This window comes from Dipodomys merriami, unplaced genomic scaffold (genome assembly GCF_024711535.1).
Source record: "Dipodomys merriami isolate MVZ:Mamm:240054 unplaced genomic scaffold, mDipMer1.0.p SCAF_4, whole genome shotgun sequence".
In the NCBI taxonomy this organism is placed as follows: domain Eukaryota; kingdom Metazoa; phylum Chordata; class Mammalia; order Rodentia; family Heteromyidae; genus Dipodomys; species Dipodomys merriami.
This window is the reverse complement of record NW_027205603.1, coordinates 55349846-55371203: the sequence shown is the minus strand read 5'-3', so window position 1 is coordinate 55371203 and position 21358 is coordinate 55349846. Positions and strand designations below refer to the sequence as shown.

Below are 21358 nucleotides of genomic sequence, written 5' to 3'. Positions count from 1 at the left end.
GCAATAGTTCAATAGTGATATAAATAATTCCTTGAACATAGTAGAAAATGTCTTTTTTTAAATATATTTTCAGACTCTAGTGGCTCACACCTATAATACTAGCTACTTAGGAGACTGAGATCAAAGGATTGTGGTTCAAAGCCAGCCCAGGCAGGAAAATCCATGAGACATTTCTCTAATTAACTACCTACCTCTTATGCCACAAAAAAAAAATGTTGTCATTGGAAATTCTCATCTCCAATTAGCTCCTCCCCTAAAAAAGAAATAAAAGCCAGAGTGGAGCTGTTGCTCAAATGACAGAAGATTCACCTTAACCAGAAAAGCTCAGGGAAAAGTACCCAGGTCCTGAATTCAAGCCACAAAAACAAAACAATAAAAATAAAGTGTTACTTTGTGGCTGTTTGTCTAAAATTGTAGCACATAATACCAAGATTGCTATACAAATAATCATTTTTGTTATTTAAATAATAGTAAACACATCAAATCAGTTCCTGAAAAGTGTATTTGTAATTTATTATGGTTAAGAAGTCATTACCATTGACATCTTTTGCACTAACTGTATCAAGACAAATAGACCTCCTGAATAGCTTGACAAATCAACTGAGTTGTCCACAGGAAAGTGTAGCCCAGATAAATCACATATAAATAAATCACATGGCACATAAATGAAAACATTCTTAGAACCTTAACTGGGCTTAACAGGAAAGTAAACAAAACAATCTTGTTTCAGTCATGCAATTTAGTATATCCGATTTGGCTATTTTGTTGTTTTTGTTGTTGTTGACAAGACTTTATCAAATTAAAAGAAGACATATTTAATTGACTAAGTACAAATTTCATAGCCAAACTGGAGTCCAAAAGAATAAAAAATCTATTTTGGCCTTTATTAACCAAATATTATTCTGAGGTTTTCCCCTGTACCTGGCTAACATAGAACCAAAGTTGTTTTCTTGGTATTGAGTTATTCTAAGGTATTTATTTTTATCAGAAATCCTATAGGTTTGGTACATTTTAAAACATTTTTTCTTTTTTTGGAAGACCTATTAAGTGGGAGTTCCTTTCGCTCAGATTGTAAATGCTCAGTGTTTAATTGTGACTTATTGATGTGCACCAGTGGCAGGCTCAAACCTAACCACATTCCTACAACTCCACTCTTTTCAGCAAAACATCCTCAGTCCCTAAATGATATGTTTTGAAGGACAGTTTTATAAATCAAAACATATATGCTCTGCTTCCTAATGGTAGCCATGCATCTTCCTTTTCTGGTAGAAATTTTTCCTTTGTTCTAAGTCTTTTTATACTCAATTAAAAGTGAGAAACAATGGAAGTGATTAAAACTTTCTAAGCCAGCCAATAGACTGAATTGCACATTTATGTTATAGTTTGAGAGTGAAGTGTCCCCCAATGGTAGGTCCTCTCTCTCTCTCTCTCTCTCTCTCTCTCTCTCTCTCTCTCTCTCTCTCTCTCTCTCTCTCTCTCTCTCCCTCTCTCTCTCTGTTTCTCTCTCCCTCTCTCTCTCCCCTCTCTGCCCTCCCTCCCTTCCTCCCCCCATGTCTCTTTTTTGTCTCTCTCCCTCTCCCCCCTCTCTGTTGCTCTCATTCTCTCCTCTTGCTCTCTCTGTATCTCTATCTGTTTCTCTCCTTTCCTGTCTGATCTGAGAGGAACAGCCTTTGCCCTATTCTGCTACTGCTATGATTCTCTGCCTGATCATGAGATGAGAATCAACAGAGCCAAGGATCATGAACCAAAATAAGCATTTTGTCACAGCCACAGGCAGTCTTGACTGATACACCCCACAAAATTTAAATGTTAAAACCCTACTCTCTGACATCCTAGAGAGGTATTGGGAGGGGGGTAGGTGAAGCAATTAGAGCTAGATGAACCCATAAAGGGCCCCTTTGATGAGATGAAATGAATGTCCTTACTTGAGACATCAGAGAGCCCTCTGACCATGGAGGGAGGACAGACAGAAAGAGAAGAAGAAATCAGCAGGATGTAAGCCAGGAAGAGAATCCTCTCCATGAAACCAACCCTGCTGACATCCTGTTCTCAGATTACACTCTCCTGAGGTGTATGAAAAGATCTTCCTTGGAAATGGTGTTGTGGCTCAATGTGTTGAGTACTAGCCTTGAACAAAAAAGCTCAAGGACAGTGCCTAGATAGAGTTCAAGCCCATGAACAACAACAAAAAAGACATTTTTGTTTCTTAATTCAATGGAGTGCAGAAATACTATTATAGATGTCTATAACTAATTCTTGTAGAAAAGCTCTATTGTTTGAACAGGTGGCTTGACCGAGCAGCACTCATATCCTGGGATGCACACATGCATCCCATGAAAAGATGTTTATGGCTGAGGAAAAAAAAACAGTGAAGAAACCCATTTTCCCACATTAAGTTCTAGCTGGCAGGCCTTAAAAAATGTCTGCCACTTACTCTGTCACTTTGGTCAATTCTTGTAAATTCAAGCCTCATTTCCTTATCTGTAAAATAGTGATCACAATGTAACCTAAATCATATGGTAAGAAAAAGAAAAGCAAATATAGTTAAAGCATCTAGTACTCTACTCAGCACATAGGACTATTTGATGCCTAATCTTGTTTCTTTTATCACAACACTTCATTTTTTTTTTAGTTTTCAATCCTTTTGGTGTACAGTAATAGTACTTTATACAACAAAACATTTCAAAGTTCTGAACATAAGTTTATGTAAATAAGGTTTATTGTCAAATAACATTTAGCTCAATAACATTTAGCTGGTACATGTAAATAGTACTCTAAATTGTAATAGTATTTACATTCCTTTGCACCAATTGTAAGCAACTAATAAATGGCTCTAATAATAAACACTACTCATAGTAAACTATGTCTAACCCATATGTCTAACATTGTCTAAGCTATCTTTAACATTAGCCATAATAAACCTTGGCTAAGCCAGCTGGAGACAAGTATCTAGAAGAAAAGCCAATGTTCATTCTGAAGCTTGAGGTAGAAATATCAGAGATGTGTGAAAATCTACCCAAGACCAACTTCTCTCCGTTTCTATTTTGCGGGAAAAGTTTGTGCCATGTTCTTATCTGGACCTGGAAAAGCAAGATGCAACTTCCAATAGATTTCTTGACTGAGAAAGTTCCACCATCATCAAAGTGTTACTGGTGAAAGGAAAAATAAGAAAACACAAGCAATGATGTGTTCAATACAAATTCAGTGCCATTCTGTTTCTTTATAGATGCTCAGTAACACTGAAATTACTTCCTTCTCTTTTTTTTATTCCCTTCTCATATTACTCTACCCAACTTCTCTTGTTTTCAGGGAGTAGTAGCAAAGATATCATGGATCCCAATACCACATGATGTAAGATTCTCCCTTAGAAAATTTCAGTCATAGTCTTTCCTTATGAGTCAGAGTTATTGCTAAATCTGTTTATGTAGAGACCATCCCAGATTTTTAAACAGGATTACTGTACACATGCTCTGCTGGATTTCAATTGAATAAGTTGTATTATTCACCTTTCTTTCCTTATTACTAATTCTAAGCAATTGGAATGGAATACAGTGATACAGGATCTGATATTAATGATCTATTGGTACAAAAAAATTGCCACAAATTTAGCACTTGAAATCATAAACATTTATCTTCTCATAGTTTTGAAGGACAGGAATGTAGGGGCTAAGATAGAAGGGTCTAGCTCACAGTATCTCATGGTTCAACGTCCAGTTGGTTTGCACTCACCAAGAAGCCAACTTCACTGTCCTGGCTGTTATCATCTTCTCTTTATGTCCTCCCTAAGGAAGTGTTTGTGTAACATGACAGCTTGTTTCTCCAAATGAGTGAAAAAGAAGACATTGGAAAATGGAGAAGGAGGAAAGGAAGAAAAAGACAGTTGGAGAGAAGAGAATGGAAGTTAAAGTCATGAGTGAACTTTATGACTTCATCTTGAAAGTCAAAGGATGTCACTTTTCTTTATTTTGCAATAGCAATCCCTTCAACCTTGATTGGATGTAACCATTAAGAACCAGTTAGGAATCATGGAAATCATCTGTAGAATAGCTGACACACATCAGTTCATCTTTTCCAGCTATATGCTTTGTCTTAGATAAAAATTAAGAAAAGTAGCTTATTCTATTGAATAAGTAGATAATGGAAAAAATTCTACCAAAGAAACATTGGATGGTGATTTTGGGATTGTAATTATAGGCATGGATTTCAACATATTAAATTTAAATACTTAAAAGTTTGAATCTCTTCCAGTCTCTCATCATGTAATATACAAGTAAATATTAAGAGCATGAGAAATTTTGAAGGAATGAAAGGATGTGTTACAATCAAATTGTTTATAAAGAACAATATGTAGAGAAGGTGGCTGTGTTTTGTTTTTAAAGATTAATAAAATTTTATGAAAATGACATGGACAAGCTAGAAGGTACATCATAGGAAAGATACTGACTTTATGCAGCTTTCAGAAGGCAGAGTATAAAATGATACCTATCTAAGGGGTGACTGATCAAGATTCATTGTATTCATACTGTTTTGTTGAATGGCAATTCCCTGTACAACTATTTAAAGACAATTTTTAAATACAATGGCAAATGCAATGATATCTATTTTACAAAGCTTAAACATAAGAAAAGTATTGTTCATTGAAACAAGCATATAGAAATTATAAGAAGTAAATAGAGCATGAGAAATTCAAAAGTGAAGTTGATGATTACCTCTGAGGGAGCAGGGGCCTGAAAAAAAATAGAGTCAATGAATGGTGTTAGAATTCCATAATGCACTAGGTTTATAGGATTGTAAATGCCAGAACTCCAACAATTTTTATATCAGAAAAGCTACATAATCATTATTTAGCAACATTCAGTATATGTCAGCAGAAAAAAGGATGTATGAAAATGCATGGAAGGGTAAAATAATTTAGCTTAAAATATAGACATAATTACAACAAGGAAATGAAAATTAATGCATTATCATTTATAATGTACAGTTCAGTGTTCTTCAATGGCACTGGAGAATACAAATGAAAAGAGATTAATGATTGAAAGCCACAAACACAAAACTCAAAATCTTGAAAAGGAAGCAAGTATGTTTCCATACTAAGAACCAGGAGACGAATTTTCTCCCTTGTGGCCTGACTGTTAATAAGATCATGGCATATTTCAACCAAGAATCTAAAATAATGTGAATTAATGGTAAAGTGCAGGAGCAGTTATTATTTTCATCATTGGGAAAAAGGTTCTAGTGGTACATTTTAATTACCTAAGACTCATCATGTCCCAACAACTTTTATTCCTCATGGAATTTAAATCAGAGTGATACTATATTTACCAACTTACCCTTTTTAGACTATTATGAATCTACAAGTAGTTTTTAATTATATTATTATCAATCATCTGAAAAATGGTAATTAGTTGAAGGCCTTGGCCAGTGTTTTTGATTAAAAGTGCTGTGGCATGCTCGACAGGTCATAAACTCATATCCCAATTCTTTTTTTTTTTGGTCCAGTCGTGGGGCCTGAACTCTGAGCCTGGGCACTATCCCTCAGGTCTTCAGCTCAAGGCTAGCGCTCTACCACTTGAGCCACAGCGCCACTTCCGGGTTTTTTCTTTTTGCTTATGTGGTGCTGAGGAATCGAACCCAGGGCGTCATGCATGCAAGGCAAGCGCTCTACCACTGAGCCACCTTCCCAGCCCCCTCATATCCCAATTCTATTTTGTTCCTTCTAAAGCCTTACTTTCTTCTTTAGACCAGAATGGCTCTACCCTTGAAAATGGTACTTAGGGGAAAATCTGAGTAACCGGTAACAGAAATATGAAATAAAATGTTTTTGGCTGTTGAAACATATTTGCTATTAGATCTGTTTTATTCTTTTCTTACTGTATTTTTTACTAGCAAAAAAGGAAAGAAAAGCAAAGGAAAGATGGAAAGAGGGAGGGAAGGAGGCAAAGGAGGGAGGGAAGAAGGGAGATGGAGAAGAAATTCTTATGACCAAGATTTGTGAGACTTGAAATGATTCCTTTATATTATTTTGACCACAAGTATATATATATTTTAATTTATTTATTTTTGCCGGTCGTGGGGCTTGAACTCTGGGCCTGGGCGCTGTCCCTCAGCTCTTCAGCTCAAGGTGAGCGCTTTACCACTTGAGCTACAGCGCCACTTCCGGTTTTCTGGTGGTTTATTGGAGATAGGAGTCTCATGGTCTCTCCTGCCCGGGCTGGCTTTGAACCGCGATCCTCAGATCTCAGCCTCCTGAGTAGCTAGGATTACAGGCATGAGCCACCAGCGCCCGGTCCACAAGTATATTTTTATCATCCACATTTTCTTCATATTCACTATTAAAATCCTCCAATTTTCATGTGTGTGTGTGTGTGTGTGTTTTTGCGCGCGCGCGCGCGCACCTGCGTGTGTGTAGTACTGGGTATTGAACTCAGGACCACATACTTGCCAGGTAAATGTTCTCTATGTGAGCCATGCCTCAGCTTCTTTTTGCATCGATTATTTTTAAGGCACAGTCTCACTTATGCCCAGTCTTCCTGGACGTGATTCTCTTACTTGTGCTTGCCTATGCCCCTGGGCAGGACAGGCATTTAGGACTGTATCCAGCCTTTGTGATTCTCCCGAAGATAGGGAAACAGGCAAGTGCTACTGTCATTACCAGAATTATCTATTAGCCTTCAGGTCATGACTATCTATGCCTTTACTATTTTATCTCCTGGTTCAATGCTGTTGACTTTAATATTACATTAATACTAGATGACCTCAATACACATGCACATAATTTTTCTACTATTGTGGTATCTCAGTTACTGTATTTCCTCTCCAAGGATTTTGTATTCTATCCCAACTCATTTCCTCCTATACATATACTCTTGACCTTACTCTTACAAATCTGAATTATCATTAGAAATCTCACGTTATCATAAGCACCCTCACTGTTCATCTTTCCACCTTGTCTTGGAAGCACCATGAATCCAAGTTTTCTATAACTATCCATGAATTGAAGAGTGGACCTTAAAGTATTTTATTATTTGTCTTTGTCATAGCCTTCTGCATTCTATAAGTATTGCCTTTTTTCCTTTCACAGCACAAACCATCATGATAAGCCAAAAATATACAGTCCTTACATATAGCTACAGTGTATCTTTCTCTCTACTTTTCATATTCAATGGGATATACCAACATCTCATTTAAAGCAACTCTTCTAGGGGCTTGATACCTGCTTTAACATATGGAATGAGGCTTGATGAGAAAAATACACCCACATAATGAAACAAGTTTCCTTAAATTCATGATCATGAATTTAATCATTCTGTATTTTCCAGTGTCCCCAAGTTTATTTTCTTCCAGCTGAAAGAAAACACAAAAAAACTCATATTTTTTCTCTCTTTATATTTTCCTCTACAAATGTTCTCTAAGTTGATAAGTCACTTCATCTCTTCATCTTCACTAAGCAAATTAAAGAATTCAAAAGAAATTTCCTACCGCTACTTGTGTCAATCTACAGTTTCATTCTCTCTCTCTTTCTTACTCTCTCGTTTTCCATGATTGATTATACATGCTTTTGAGGACAGCCTACTTGTTTTAATCCTAGTCCTGCTTATCAATCCAAAAGGTATAATTTTACCCAACCTCCCACCTTCAGATATCAAACTAGACTTACCATTTCAACGGAATATTTTTAAATCATCTGTTACATGACAATTAAAGCCGGTGCTTCTAGTAATATCCCCTACCTTTTCCCCCTTCTCTCTGCCACATATGGACATAGGAATAGCAACTTACAGCTCTTCCTACGGTTTTCTCTATCTTAGTGAATGTACTGGATATAAGTTCAATTTTTCAGTTGCATGGACAAAACACTGGGTGTTATCACTGACATTTTTTTTACTGTTTAATCTGTGCATTTTTGTTCCTTATGAAGCACCCTGTTCTCCCTTCAGTGTATCAAGAATCTTACCATACTCTGTGATGATCCCAGCCTAACAGCATGTGTGCCTGCCTTATTTTACTAACTTCATTTCTTAAATCAGACTGCATTTCTTCCTCTGGCTGTTGATTCTCAAGAGTAATTGCCAGAATAATTTTGTTAACATGAAAATCACATTACAGCTTTCTCTCCTAAAAACATTCATTGTTCTCTACTTTAGTCAGACTAGAAGCCAAAACCATTACTGAACTATCATAAATGTTGTAACTCTGCCTTCCTCTTTGACTTCAGCATTTTCCTGCTTTGGTGTATCTTCTCATCATTTTTCAATTTATAATGTACTTTACTTTAATTTTTTGCCACCTACTTCTCCAGTATCCAACCTTACAATAAATACTATAAAGGCATTTTTTTGTTTATGTTGTTTTTGGGGGGAGAGAGGGAGGTTCTATTTTGTTCATTTTGTTGTCAGAGCCTACGTATTAGGTACGATTAAATCCTTGCTGAGTAAATGAGTCACTTAATGAATAAAGCTATTTTTTACTTAGCAATATTATATAATCTCTAGAGAATGGTAATGGTATTACAGCTGTGCACTTTCCTATAGTGACTGTTTAGAAACAATGAATCCTGGAATCCAACTGAGAAGTGTGAATCCAGCCCTGCCTCACCCTGTAGCTTTCAAGTGTTACAGGCCATCTCCAGACCTTGTATTCCATTTTTAAAGTCCAACACTCATATCTCCATTTTTAAGTGGAGATAATAGTCAATTAACTCTATTGACCATTGTAAAACTTAGATTAGAAGCCAGGCACTGGTGGCTCAGACCTGTAATCACAGCTTCTCAGGAGGCTGAGATCTGAGGATCTCGGTTCAAAGCCAGCCCTGGCAGGAAAGTTGGTAAGACTCTTATCTCCAGTTAACCACCAGAAAACTGGGCATGACACTGTGGCTCAAGTGGTAGAGCGTTTGCCTTGAGCTGAAGAGCTCAGGGTCAGCATCCAGATCCATTTTTCAAGTCCCATGGCAAACAAAAAAAAATTAGATTAGGAAATGCAGGTAAAAATGTTCAAAGTTCCCACTAGTAAACTTTCAATAGAGATAGTTAATGCTTTATTATCATAGCTAATGAGTATTGTGCTTTTCTTTTGTGTTTTGAACCTCACTTGTAAGTAATTGTATTAGAAGATAAACTCTTTGAGGTTGAAAATGGTCATATTTATCTCTTTTTAAAATCTAAAAAATATTTCACAGCAATATCTAATCTATATTACTTCTTCCAGAATCAGGTTGTCTCTAAAACTATTACACAGGCTGATTTCCTATGTGATGTTATATAGAAAACTAGTCCCATCATCTCATCCATTCTTTGGTGACAAACTCCCAAGGGGAAAACTGTGGGATTATTTAGCTGGTATTTTGTTCATAAACTAGTACATTGAAGGGAATTACCCCAGTGCCTTATAGAAATGGCTAATAAGTGGGTTTCTTACAAAGGCTGTACGTTGAAATTATTTAGATTTACGGCAAGTCATTCATTAAAACCTTTGCACTTGATCCCCAATTGTGTTAAAATTTACATTTAATAATCAACTACGATGATTCAGGAGTGGAAAGCATATAGAAGATTTTGTTAGGATTATCTTTGCATTGATTATACAATTGGTTTTTATTGAGCTGACACTAAAATTTCAGTTCCTAAGACTGCTATTTGACAGCCTTTATTTTATAGTACTATTTCTTCTTACATCCTCCACAAGTAAAATAGTTCTCACAGTCATAATAACTGAGTTCCAATTGCTGCTTTATTAATGGAGGATATGCTGTCTCTGACAAGAATATTTTTTGTGCCTTAATGCATTTACCTATTTTTTAAAAGTAGGGAATGTGTCTTCCATATGGTTTTCATTTTTAACTGATTTGTTAGGATTACCTTAAATGTAAAGGTTATAAAGTAAGATGTTTATATAAACATTGTATATGATGTTTACCTTTTTGAGGTTTACTTTAAAACTGGAAGGATATTTTAAGCCAGCATTATTAGTTTCCAACATTGTTGCTCATTCTTCAAAGTTTATTCTTCGTTGTTCCACTTTATAAACTTACACAATGTCTTCATCACCCCCTTTTGCCATATCAACTTTTTTTTTGTTGGTTGTAGGGACTGAACTCTGGGCTTGGGCGCTGTCCCTCAGCTCTTCAGCTCAAGGCTAGTGCTCTTCCACTTGAGCCACAGTGTCATTTCCAGCTTTTTCTGCTTATGTGGTGCTAAGGAATCAAATACAGGGCCTCATGCATGTGAAGCAAGCACTCTACGTAGACACTGGGCCACCTTCCCAGCCCTCCCCCCATATCAACATTTTAAAGAATTTTACTGTATTGTGCCAGTAGGAAATCCAATGATAAAATCCTATGGATAATTAAAGCTTCTCTCATTTTTAATTGGGTGATAATTTAGTAGTACTAAACTATTCTTTTTCTCTGCCCTTTGATATTACTTACATGAGCCTTAACTTCTTGTTTTTTTTTTTCATTTGTTCAGGAAATGACTTGTTTCTTGTAGCAGTTCATGAACTAGGACATGCTCTGGGACTGGAGCATTCCAATGACCCTACTGCTATCATGGCTCCATTTTATCAGTATATGGAAACAGACAACTTCAAACTTCCTAATGATGACTTGCAAGGCATCCAGAAGATATATGGTAGGTTTCTGTCTAGCTAATCCAACAGTCAAATATAGACTTCCTGCCATTTTCTTGTTTGAGAGATACTCTACATATACAAGATAAAGAAACATTGTTTCGCCTGCTCCAGTATTTTTTCTGTTGATTTAATTTTGTTGACAGCTACCTGAGATATCTTATATGTGATAAGGAAAAATCTTAAATACTGTTTTTGTGTAGGTGTTTTTTAAAATTGAGATTAGTTGAAAGTTTCAATAATGCTAAGTTCTACTGAATTTTTGCTTTTGCAATTAAAAAAATGGAATGAGTACCATCAAAAACAGTAAGAAATGCAAGACTTTTATATAAGGTACTGAGCCTGGTGCTAACTGACAGATTAAATAACAGTTCCTGCAGCTTGGTGCTAGTTCTCACTTTTGGTACTTTTAAAGGTCCAGTTGTGCTCAAAAGCATAATAATTACTAACTCACCGAAAGTGACTAGCAATGGAATGAAAGATAACACATGGCTTAATATATGAACACATGGCACAAAATAAACTTTTAGTATGCTAATAGCATTTGTATTTATTGGATTCAGTCAGGAGATGCAAATTTAAAATAAGCAGGGATACTATTATGCATATTTACTATAATCCCAACCCCCTCAATACAACCATTGACCTTTATAAAGACATTTATTTCATACCTAATTGTTAAGAACGTGACATTCATAATTTACATATAGCAAGTAAATTAATGAAGTGAAGCTTTGATTTTTGCAATACAAAGACAACTGTGTGCTATCTGTATGTTAATCTCAAGTGTCCAGAAGATGTTATTTGCATTTTTAAACAGTGTAGTTTAAATTCACTAATTTGTTTTGCATTCATTATTTTTTCAGTTTTAATATCTCAGTCATTAGCATTCTCTTAGAATTAAAATAATTTAGGAACAAAATAGGTCAACTTTTGTGCTGCTCTTCATTTTGTCAGGACGATGAAAAAAAGCTATGTCTCCAATTCAAAACGGAAACAGCTCAGGTATTGAATTGGACTATTTCTTGCTTTAGTGTATTTCAACAGAAATTAATCTTGAATGGTTAGCTAGAAGCAGTCTCTTTCTCATGACCTCATGAATTATTTCCCTAATGATTTGGAAAACAATCTTTTTCCCTTTCTAAATACTCAGTGTGTACAGCTCTATATTTCAGTTTTTTAAATATACATCCATTAAGAAATAATGCAGAACATACATATCAAGTTGCATGCCTAAACTTTAGCTTCTTTTTAGGAGTACTTCACATTAATATTTTACTAGTGGTATTTTAATCAATAGGTATTTTAGATTTCATATTTAAATAATACAGTCAACCAAAAATTTGCCAAAACATTTCATTAGAAAAAAAGCAGTGAAATCAGTGAAAGTTTATAAAATATAGTTAAAGACATATGGCAAAATAATGTTTGATGAGTTCATGTTCATCTTCAGGAACTATTTGCATAAAATCATTATCACAATCCAAGATGATCTTGGGTAGGGCTTACATGCCTGACTTCAGTACTCATTTTCATTTATTATTCCTATACCACCTAGTTCCAAAGACTTAAAGACAGCTTTCCTAAAAGGACTGTGATAAACCTATAAATTAAAATCATTTACATTAACTAACAAGCACTAATTTCTCCTATCCAGGATCCAGATGGTAAGGACAATCTCAGATAGAGTTGGTCATGGTTGGGTAGGTTAAAGTGGCTTATTTTTATCAGAAAACATGGTTGTAAAGGCCTCTTAGCAAGCTTAGTAGTCTGTGCCTTCTGCTGACAAGTGATCGTTCTCTGTATCATATTTTCCAACACTATTCCAAGTTTTAAGTAAGTCAAGCACTCTTCTCCTATTTTCAAAAGGTCCTCCTGACAAGATCCCTCCACCTACAAGACCTCTACCAACAGTGCCCCCACACCGCTCTATTCCTCCTGCTGACCCAAGGAAAAACGACAGGCCCAAACCTCCTAGGCCTCCCACCGGCAGACCTTCCTATCCCGGAGCCAAACCCAACATCTGTGATGGGAACTTTAACACTCTAGCTATTCTTCGCCGTGAGATGTTTGTTTTCAAGGTAGGAGGCTATGACTACTTTTCTTTCTTTTCTTTTGAAACAGTGGACCAAGTACCTAATGTCACTTAGAAAACATGTTCTCATGCATTCTAAAACGACTTTCCCAGCCCTCTTACAGCTAGGAGATTTTATTTATTTATTTAAATAAAAAGCATCCTTAAAAAATGAATGCACAAATGGGCTTGAATGAATGAGAATGAAATGAGAATGAAAAACAAAAAAAAAAAAAAAAAAAAAAAAAACACTGCTAGTTGTGGGGAGATGAAATGGCATCATTTAAATCCTGAATGGAGATTAATTGGGATGTTGAGTTTGGGAGACTAGCCACTTCCAGGCAGATTGTGACTATTTTATCTCTGACTTACACATCTTTGTAAGATCCTTATGATTTCACTTCACATTATTGCATTGTTTAGAAGTATTATTGATCAATTTGTTTGTAATCAAGTGGTAACCATTTGAGTTAAATCTCCTCTAAGAATATTATCATTTTGACTATATGTACATGGCTCTTTTCAATAACAATTATGATCTATCTAATTTACATTATTTTTTAAACATTGGAAAGGAAAATTAATTTTACATTTGTTAATGATACCTCTCAATTTCACAGTACTGGACACTATATCTAAATTACAGAATATTACAGTGTGAACATACTGAAACATATTTTTTTCACTCAGTATTTGTAAACTGAGGTTAAGGACTGAAGAAGAATACAAATTTTCAACCATGTCACTCAAGTATGTACATAGCCACATTTTCCCAGCACTATCTATTTCAATGTAAAATAATGCACTCTTATTTTTAGTGCCCATGGATCAATACATAGTGAAATATTGCCCTGCTTATGCAGCATTTCCTGTGTATCAAGGATATACTTTAAAAATATAGATTTTATTGTAATGCTTCAAAGAAAATGTACTCTGTTTCCTTTATTGTAAAAATAAGATCTAGATTTGATATGGTATGCATGAGACCATTATGCTTTCTAGAAAAAATCAATGCATTTCTTCAAACACATGAATAGATTTTTGAATTCTATAAATACTCTGCAGATATCACCATTCAGTTTCAAGTAGGCTGATAAATTTAGATTTGACTAAAGAAAATGCTTACTTTAAAAAAAAGCATGTTTGTGTGTGTATGCATTTGTGTGTGTTTACATATGAGTGTGTATAACCAACATTACACCTGGTTGGTCAAGTTCGTGGTTTGCGTGGTAATCCATGATTATTCACGGTTATTTTGTGGCTATAACCAGAGCATCTAGTTGAAATGGAAACAAAATGCCATAGTTTATATTTTCTTTCAGACAGCAGGATTGTGTCTTACTACTTTGTCTAAATTTCCACCTTGTGGCTTGATATTTTGATACTATGGTGAAGTCACTAAAATGTCAACAGTCTCTAAGAACACAATGTGAAGTTTGGCTCTAGAGGCATTCTTTTACATTATTCCTCTCTGGCTGCATAGATTGTTATTCTCAAAGGAACTTAGCATCAGTATACCTAGCAATTAATTTCACCTTTCTCTTTGTACTGTACATTGTAGGTGCTTCTTAGTGGTAATGATTGGTAATCTGAGATCCTCTGATCACTGCTGTCTGGACTTAATACCACTCTGTATAATAAAATGATTACTGTTTGCAATATCAAAACAGCTGCATTAAAACCTCTTTCCCTAATCTCTTATATTATCTTTGACTCCTTAACCAAAACTCTGTAAAGGATAGACCTACTAATACCTCACCAGTGTTTTCTTTTTTTTTTTTTTATAGTACTAGGGCTTGAAACTGTCACTTATGCATTTCCTTAGTGTTTCATTTGTATTTTGTTTTTGAAATTAGTTCTGAATACCTTTGCCTGAACTCACCTCAAACTTAAAATCCTCCTCTTTCTGTCTCATGAGTGATGGGGTGCCGGGCATGTGTCCCATACCCAGCCTATCTGCTCTTAGTTCATAGCTGTCATGGGTTGAGTAATTTAACTACTGTGAGCATAGATGCCTGTTAAGTAAACATTCAGGATCTCTGAATCCCACAAAAGCACTGCATTATCTGTATTATAATTTGAAAACTGAGGATCAGAAAAATTAAGTTGTTACTCCAAGTTAGGTGTATATAAATATTAGTTTTACCCAGTTCTACTTAGTTCCAAATATGAGTTTTTCCCTACAAAGTTTTGCTGTTCTGTGACATATATGAAATAGTAGAGGGCTGGAAATGTGGCTTAGTGCTAGAGTGCTTGCCTAGCATGCATGAAGCCCTGGGTTCAATTCCTTAGTTCCACATAAACTGAAAAAGCCAGAAGTGGCGCTGTGGTTCAAATGGAAGAGTGCTGGCCTTGAGCAAAAGGAAGTTCAGGAACAGTGCCCAGGCCCAGAGTTCAAGCCCCAGGACTGGCGAAAAAGAAAAAAGAAATACTAGGTGTTACAAAAGAAAGATGGACTACATACCATATTTTGAAACAGTAACTGTTCAATAATGATTTACTGTGTTCTTACTAATATGCCAGGCTGTTTTTGTTTTAGGCTCTGCACAAACCAGACAGACTTGGCTCTTTTGGCTAGCAACCCAGTTTCACAGATGGGCTAGTGGGTGCCACTCTTGAATGTTAGGGGGTGTGAGAGATCAGGTGCATGCATGATGCATTAGTGAAATGCTGCTTTCCTTTGTTCATGGCTACTGGTCTCTCCATGTCTCCCTCTACATCAAGTCTACCTTTCTTTTTTACATTAATGCCATTGCCGTATACCTGTTCTTTCTGGTTGAAATTGCTCTCTGAACTCCTATATTCTAAATTTCCCTCAATAGGTTCATCATTTTTCATGTATTGTCCTCCTGTTGACTGTCCCTTCAAATGTATTTAGGAATGCCCATTGTTTGATCTTCCTTTTACTGATGTAGCTTGATTTTTCTAATTTTCTTGATTACTAGCTAGAATCCTTTTTGTGTCATCAATCCTGCCTATTCAATACTAATTTTTACATTTCTTTTTATGTCTGAGGTTGTTTACACAAACCTTTACAGATCAAGCATCTTACAGAAGTGTGTTCCAAACTAGACTGCCTCATCAACCCAAAATCTATCTAGTATTTTTTACCATTAGTCTTTACACACATGCAGTGCATTATTAATACATTATCTTCTCTGTTTCTCCTGGCTGTGTATTTTCAAACCAGGCATAAACTTTCTTAGAGCACTGAGTGGATCCTAGCTAAAGGTAGGTTCATGTTTCCACTAGGCAATCAACCAAAATGAAAGTACTGAAACTTGACCATTCTAATACATTCTCTTCCTTGTCCAAGCATGTCAATGAGTATTATTTACTTAAATGTTGTAGGTATGATTTTTAAGCAAACAATTAGTAGCAAAAACAAAAAAAAGGGGATGCAGTTTTGTTTTCTTATTATTCTTTCCTTTGCAATAAGAATTTCAGCATCACTCATTTTTGATAACTGGTTTCTTCTCAGATGATTCAATTTACATTAAGACTTTTAGGTATCCATGCATTTATACTGAATTCATTTTTACCTATGGTTCAGGGGTGAGGTGAACATGTATATATGTGGAATATATGTTTGAAATATACATTATGTATTTGTATTATGTGTAGTTTTATATATATATATATATATATATATATATATATATATACATATATAGTCCATTTTAATGTCTACATAAGAGAGTTAAACCCTGAGGCTTTCTAATCATTGGGGAATATAAATCACCCTACAGCAGGAACTGAAAGTCAAAGTAAAATAACAAGGAACAGAGAAACCAATCAGCTATAACAAAAGAAGCTTTGTCCTTCCTTTGGAGAAGGTGATTTAGACTACTCCAGGAGGAAAGGAAGCTATTTACCTGAGCTGATAATAGAATAGCATGATCTGATCATTCAAATCAATAGTCTCAATGTGCTTTTGGACTGCAAAATAAAAACGTGTGTGTGTGTGTGTGTGTGTGTGTGTGTGTGTGTGTGTGTGTGTGTGTGTGTGTGTGTGTGTGTGTGTGTGTGTGTGTGGTGTGTATGAGAGAGAGAGCGAAACAGAGAGAGAGAGATTGAGGGAGAGGGAGAGAACAGGCAGAATTACACAAGGTTGTAACAGAGTTGTAGAATGAATACATTCTAAAACATAATATTTACATATATACTAAAGAATGCAGAGTTAACTATGGTAACTATATTCTCTTGAAGCTGGGAATGAGAGGAAATACCTTGTCTAACACCTGGGGATCTTTTATTTAAAATAAAAAATAGTTCTATTTACTAGTCAGTTTTTTAAATCAAGAGAAATAAGGCTAGTGCTTTGTACTAAACTAGATGGGCTAACTTGAACAGGCACAGTTTCTGTGTATCATCTTCCAAATGTATCAGAAGTGTCTTCTCAATTAATGTAGAACAGATTTTCAGGCTCTTTGTAAGTGTTGTATGAAGAGAAAATAGAGAAGCCACATTTTGAAAGATTAAATTGGGAGTCTTTATTAAAAGGACAGCCAATGCAGGTATACTCTTTGTTGCAAAGATCTGCAGCCCCATGAATACACTTAACACTGTCCAAAAAATGATCCATGAGAAAAAGCAAAAAAATAATATTAACAAATCAGATCAGCTCCAATGGTGAACTGAAGTGAGACACCATGGTGACCAGAGAAGAGCCCAGAGACAGGAGAGAGGACATAAACATAGAGACAGTGGCATGGCATAATTGCCCCTGAGCTGGTCCAGACCTAAATAAGATCAAGGGGTAGGGTCACAGGAAACTTGAAAGTTCACGACCCAAAATTGGCAGGTCCAGTGACCATTTATCCAAATCCCTACCCCTGCCTCTAGGAATTCAAGTATACCCTATACCTGGGAGATGGGACTTCCTTGCCTCTTGCCTCCACCATAAAGACAAAATGGTGCCAGTTAAACCCAATAGCCTATCATCCACCACATGGCCAAGATGACACAGGTTAGATTCAGCATCCCTATTTCATAAAGGAGAGCATTTATTTCACTACTTAGAAAACAGAAGTCAAAGCAGATACCACCACTTGCTTCCTCTGTCATCAAATTCATCATCACTCTTTATGAGTTTTTCCCTGGATGAGTACTGACTTATTTCTACTAAAGAACTCTTAAGTTACAACTAAAGGCTTGGGTTAATTTCATTTGGCGAAAAAAAAATTCTTATTTGTTATGTGTTTTCTTAAACCTGGAGGATTTTCATTGAAGAGTAGAGAGAGAGAGAGAGAGAGAGAGAGAAACAGAGACAGAGACAGAGAGAGACAGAGAGAGAGAAATGTTTATTGAAAGAGATTGAATAAATGTATAAGAATTGCTCTTCAGCCAGGCACTGGTAGCTTACAACTAAAATCGTGGCTACAAAGGATTCTAACATCTGATGAGTGTGGTTCAAAGTCAGCCTGGGAAGGAAAGTACATGAGACTCTTACCTACAAATAATCACCAGGGGGGAAAAAAAGAAAAGAAAGTCTAGGAGTGGAGCTTTAGCTCAAATGGTAGAGTAAAAAATGATCACGGAAAGCATCCAAACCCTGAATTCAAGCCTGTTTACCAGCAACAAAACAATAATAAAAACTGCCCTGATTTACATTCATGATAGTGATTTCTTATTAAAATCCTTCACAATTGGTCAACCTTGAACTTCTTGACTCTTCCCTATATGATTATTTTACCTTTTCATCTAGTCACTATGTCCCCATCTCAATTCAATATATCTCAGTATCGTCTTAAATATAATATCCTCCAAGTTGGTGTCCTTTTGTTCCTCCTGGATCTCTCCTTCTCAGATCTTTTGCCAATACTATCAAATGATATTTTAAACATATATTCAATCCTAATACTATCAAATGATATTTTAAACATATATTCAATCCTAATCCTGAGCTAGAATAAAAGCGAAGAGTTCTGTCTGTTGACCTGAAGACTGCCATCCTCCAATTTTGCTACCTCTTGTATTTTGCCTCCTCTGTCTTATTTTGCTCTGTCATTTACTCAAGCCCATCTATTCTTTTCCATCCTATTTTTCTAAAGTTTCAAGCTTTCCTGCATTTGTATTTTGAGACTCAAACTAATGAGATAGTATGAGACGTTTTTTACAGTAAGAAAAGTAATGTCCCAACTTATAGTAGTATTGTTAGGAAAATGGAGGAGAAAGGAAGGAAACAGGTTTGACTCGATCTTCTACAGGCAAGGACTGTTGATTGAAATTGGGCAGTGAGGCACAGCAACCTTCCCATGAGATCAGAGGTTGTCCTTGGCCAGGCCCAGAATCAAATGCTTTGCCTGGGATAAGGGGGCTTTCAGCTAAGTCAGAGTCAGAGTGGCCTCCCTGCAGAAAAGCACTATGAGCACGAGGGAGCAACTGGTGCTTTGCTCTCTGGGGGAATAAGATGGGAGTCAGTCTTTCACAGATGGCTCTTTTACTTTTGCCTAAGTATGCATAAGTATAAGCATTTAGATAGGATAGTATTTGAATGATTAGACATTAGATAAAGACCCAGATTCTACTCTCATAGTTGACAGACAGGAACTATAATGGGTTTATCTCTACTGGATTGCACAGCGACCAAACCGTAGAAGAAAACAGATATTTGCTAAATTTTTTAAAGCTTACTTTCCTAATCTGTGTAGTGGCTAATAAATTCCATCAGAATTCTGTAGTAAGCTCGGGAAATGATGGCTATTACATAGCAAGCCAGACTCATCAATTTTAACTACTCATTGTATTCATTTACTCAAGTTCTAGTGCTGTTTGACATTATTCTTAAAAATAGCATTTAGCTATCAATACAAAATAGCATTAATACTTAGAATATAAGGAAAAGAACTAGAACAGTTTACTATTATTTTATGTGTCATACTACTTTGCTTGATAAAAATGATTGAATATATTTTGTTGGCAGAGAATCTAATAAATGTTTTACAAAAAACAAGAAACTATTTTGAGAACACAGCACAAGGTAATCTGAAGTTACTTGCAGTTAACAACTGAATTCTATATTCCCAGGATATACCACCTGATAATAGAACATGTGATTGGATCCAGATTCACACAAATCAAAGATATTGATATTTGGGGCTGGGAAGGTGGCTCAGTGGTAGAGCGCTTGCCTCGCATGCATGAGGCCCTGGGTTTGATTCCTCAGCACCACATAAGCAAAAAGAAAAAAGCCGGAAGTGGCACTGTGGCTCAAGTGGTAGAGCACTAGCCTTGAGCTGAAGAGCTAGGGGCAGCGTCCAGGCCCAGAGTTCAGGCCCCACGACCGGACCCCCCCCCCCCAAAAAAAAGATATTGTTATTCAAGACACTGTTAACAGATAATTCATTAAAATTTTATTATAGTAAAAAAATCATAATTTTGGAAATATTTTATGTAAACATTGTTGAAGAGAATGGTATTAGGTATGAAATGCCATTTCAATATAAATATTGATTTTAAAATATTTTATTTGCTTACTATTTCTCCTTAATATTAATATTTTATTGGAATTTCCCTTACTGCTTAGCTATTAGGGCAAGTGAATGAGTGTTATGTAATAGGAGTGGATTTAGAATCACGGAGTTTTTTCTCTCCTTCTCAGAAAATCTCCATTTGAGATCTTTTTTCGTGCACCCTGAAGCTGAAACTCTGTTAACTGTGTTATAGTCATCATTGGAATTTTGGGATTATGTAGCTTTAATATATCTTAGTGTATTTATTTGTTTTAGTTTTTGTAAAAGAATTTTTTTCTTGCTGAATTTATTTTTCATTATTATTATTTTTTTTACTGTGAAAATACTGTACAGAGGGGTTACAATTACATGGGCAAGATAATGAGTACATTTCTTATCAAGCATTGTTGCCTTCTCTTTGTTTCCCCTTCCCATCCCTTCCCATACTCCCCCCCTTCTCCCCCCACGCAGTCCTCCCACACACACACCAAAGTTGAAAAGTTCGTTTTTCCACATAACGACTTGTACATCTCATTGATGCAATGAGTCCACCTGTATCCCTAGTTAAACGATTTGTTTTTTCCCTTCCCTCCACAAATTATTCCAACATCAAATAAAGTTAAAGCATGGGTTATACCGTGGGGGAGGGACATACCAAGCAACATAGAAATCATCTTATAAATATGTTAGAAACAATTGCATGAAAGAGAAAAACAAGAGAATTTTATATGTACAAAAATTTAAAATAAATAACATAAACTTGTACTTGTGTGAAGTTTATCTAACAATCTCCCTAAAATTTTCCAAGGAAACAAACAGAAAATTTAAAAATTTTTAGGAAATATGTCCTGAAATACAGGGGTTTTCTTAATGGAAATTACAACATTTTTAACGACCAATATTACTACATAATTTAAAACTAATTTGTGGAATGATTAAGCAATTCATAATATTCAGCTTTATCAGCACTACATTGGTAGCATTCAATAAATATTAATGGAATAGTAGTTTTTGGGTTGGGGGGGGGTTGGTGTGAGGCTTGAACTCTGGGCCTGGGCTCTGTCCCTGAGCTCTTCAGCTCAAGGCCAGTGCTCACCCATTTGAGCCACAGCACTAATTCTGGTTTTCTGATGGTTAATTGGAGATAAGGGTCTCACAGACTTTCTGCCTGGTCTGGCTTTGAACTGTGATCCTCACATCTCAG

At 35.8% G+C, this 21358-nt stretch overlaps 1 protein-coding gene across 1 annotated transcript in view; it reads left to right on the top strand.

Annotated features, from left to right (window-relative positions):
* Window positions 1–21358, top strand: part of Mmp16 (matrix metallopeptidase 16) — a 239489-nt gene that overhangs the window by 154110 nt on the left and 64021 nt on the right. Inside the window, exons 5-6 of the mRNA XM_069991021.1 lie at window positions 10467–10628; window positions 12496–12707. Coding sequence (XP_069847122.1) covers window positions 10467–10628; window positions 12496–12707 — 374 coding nt within the window. The remainder of the gene's footprint in view (window positions 1–10466; window positions 10629–12495; window positions 12708–21358) is intronic.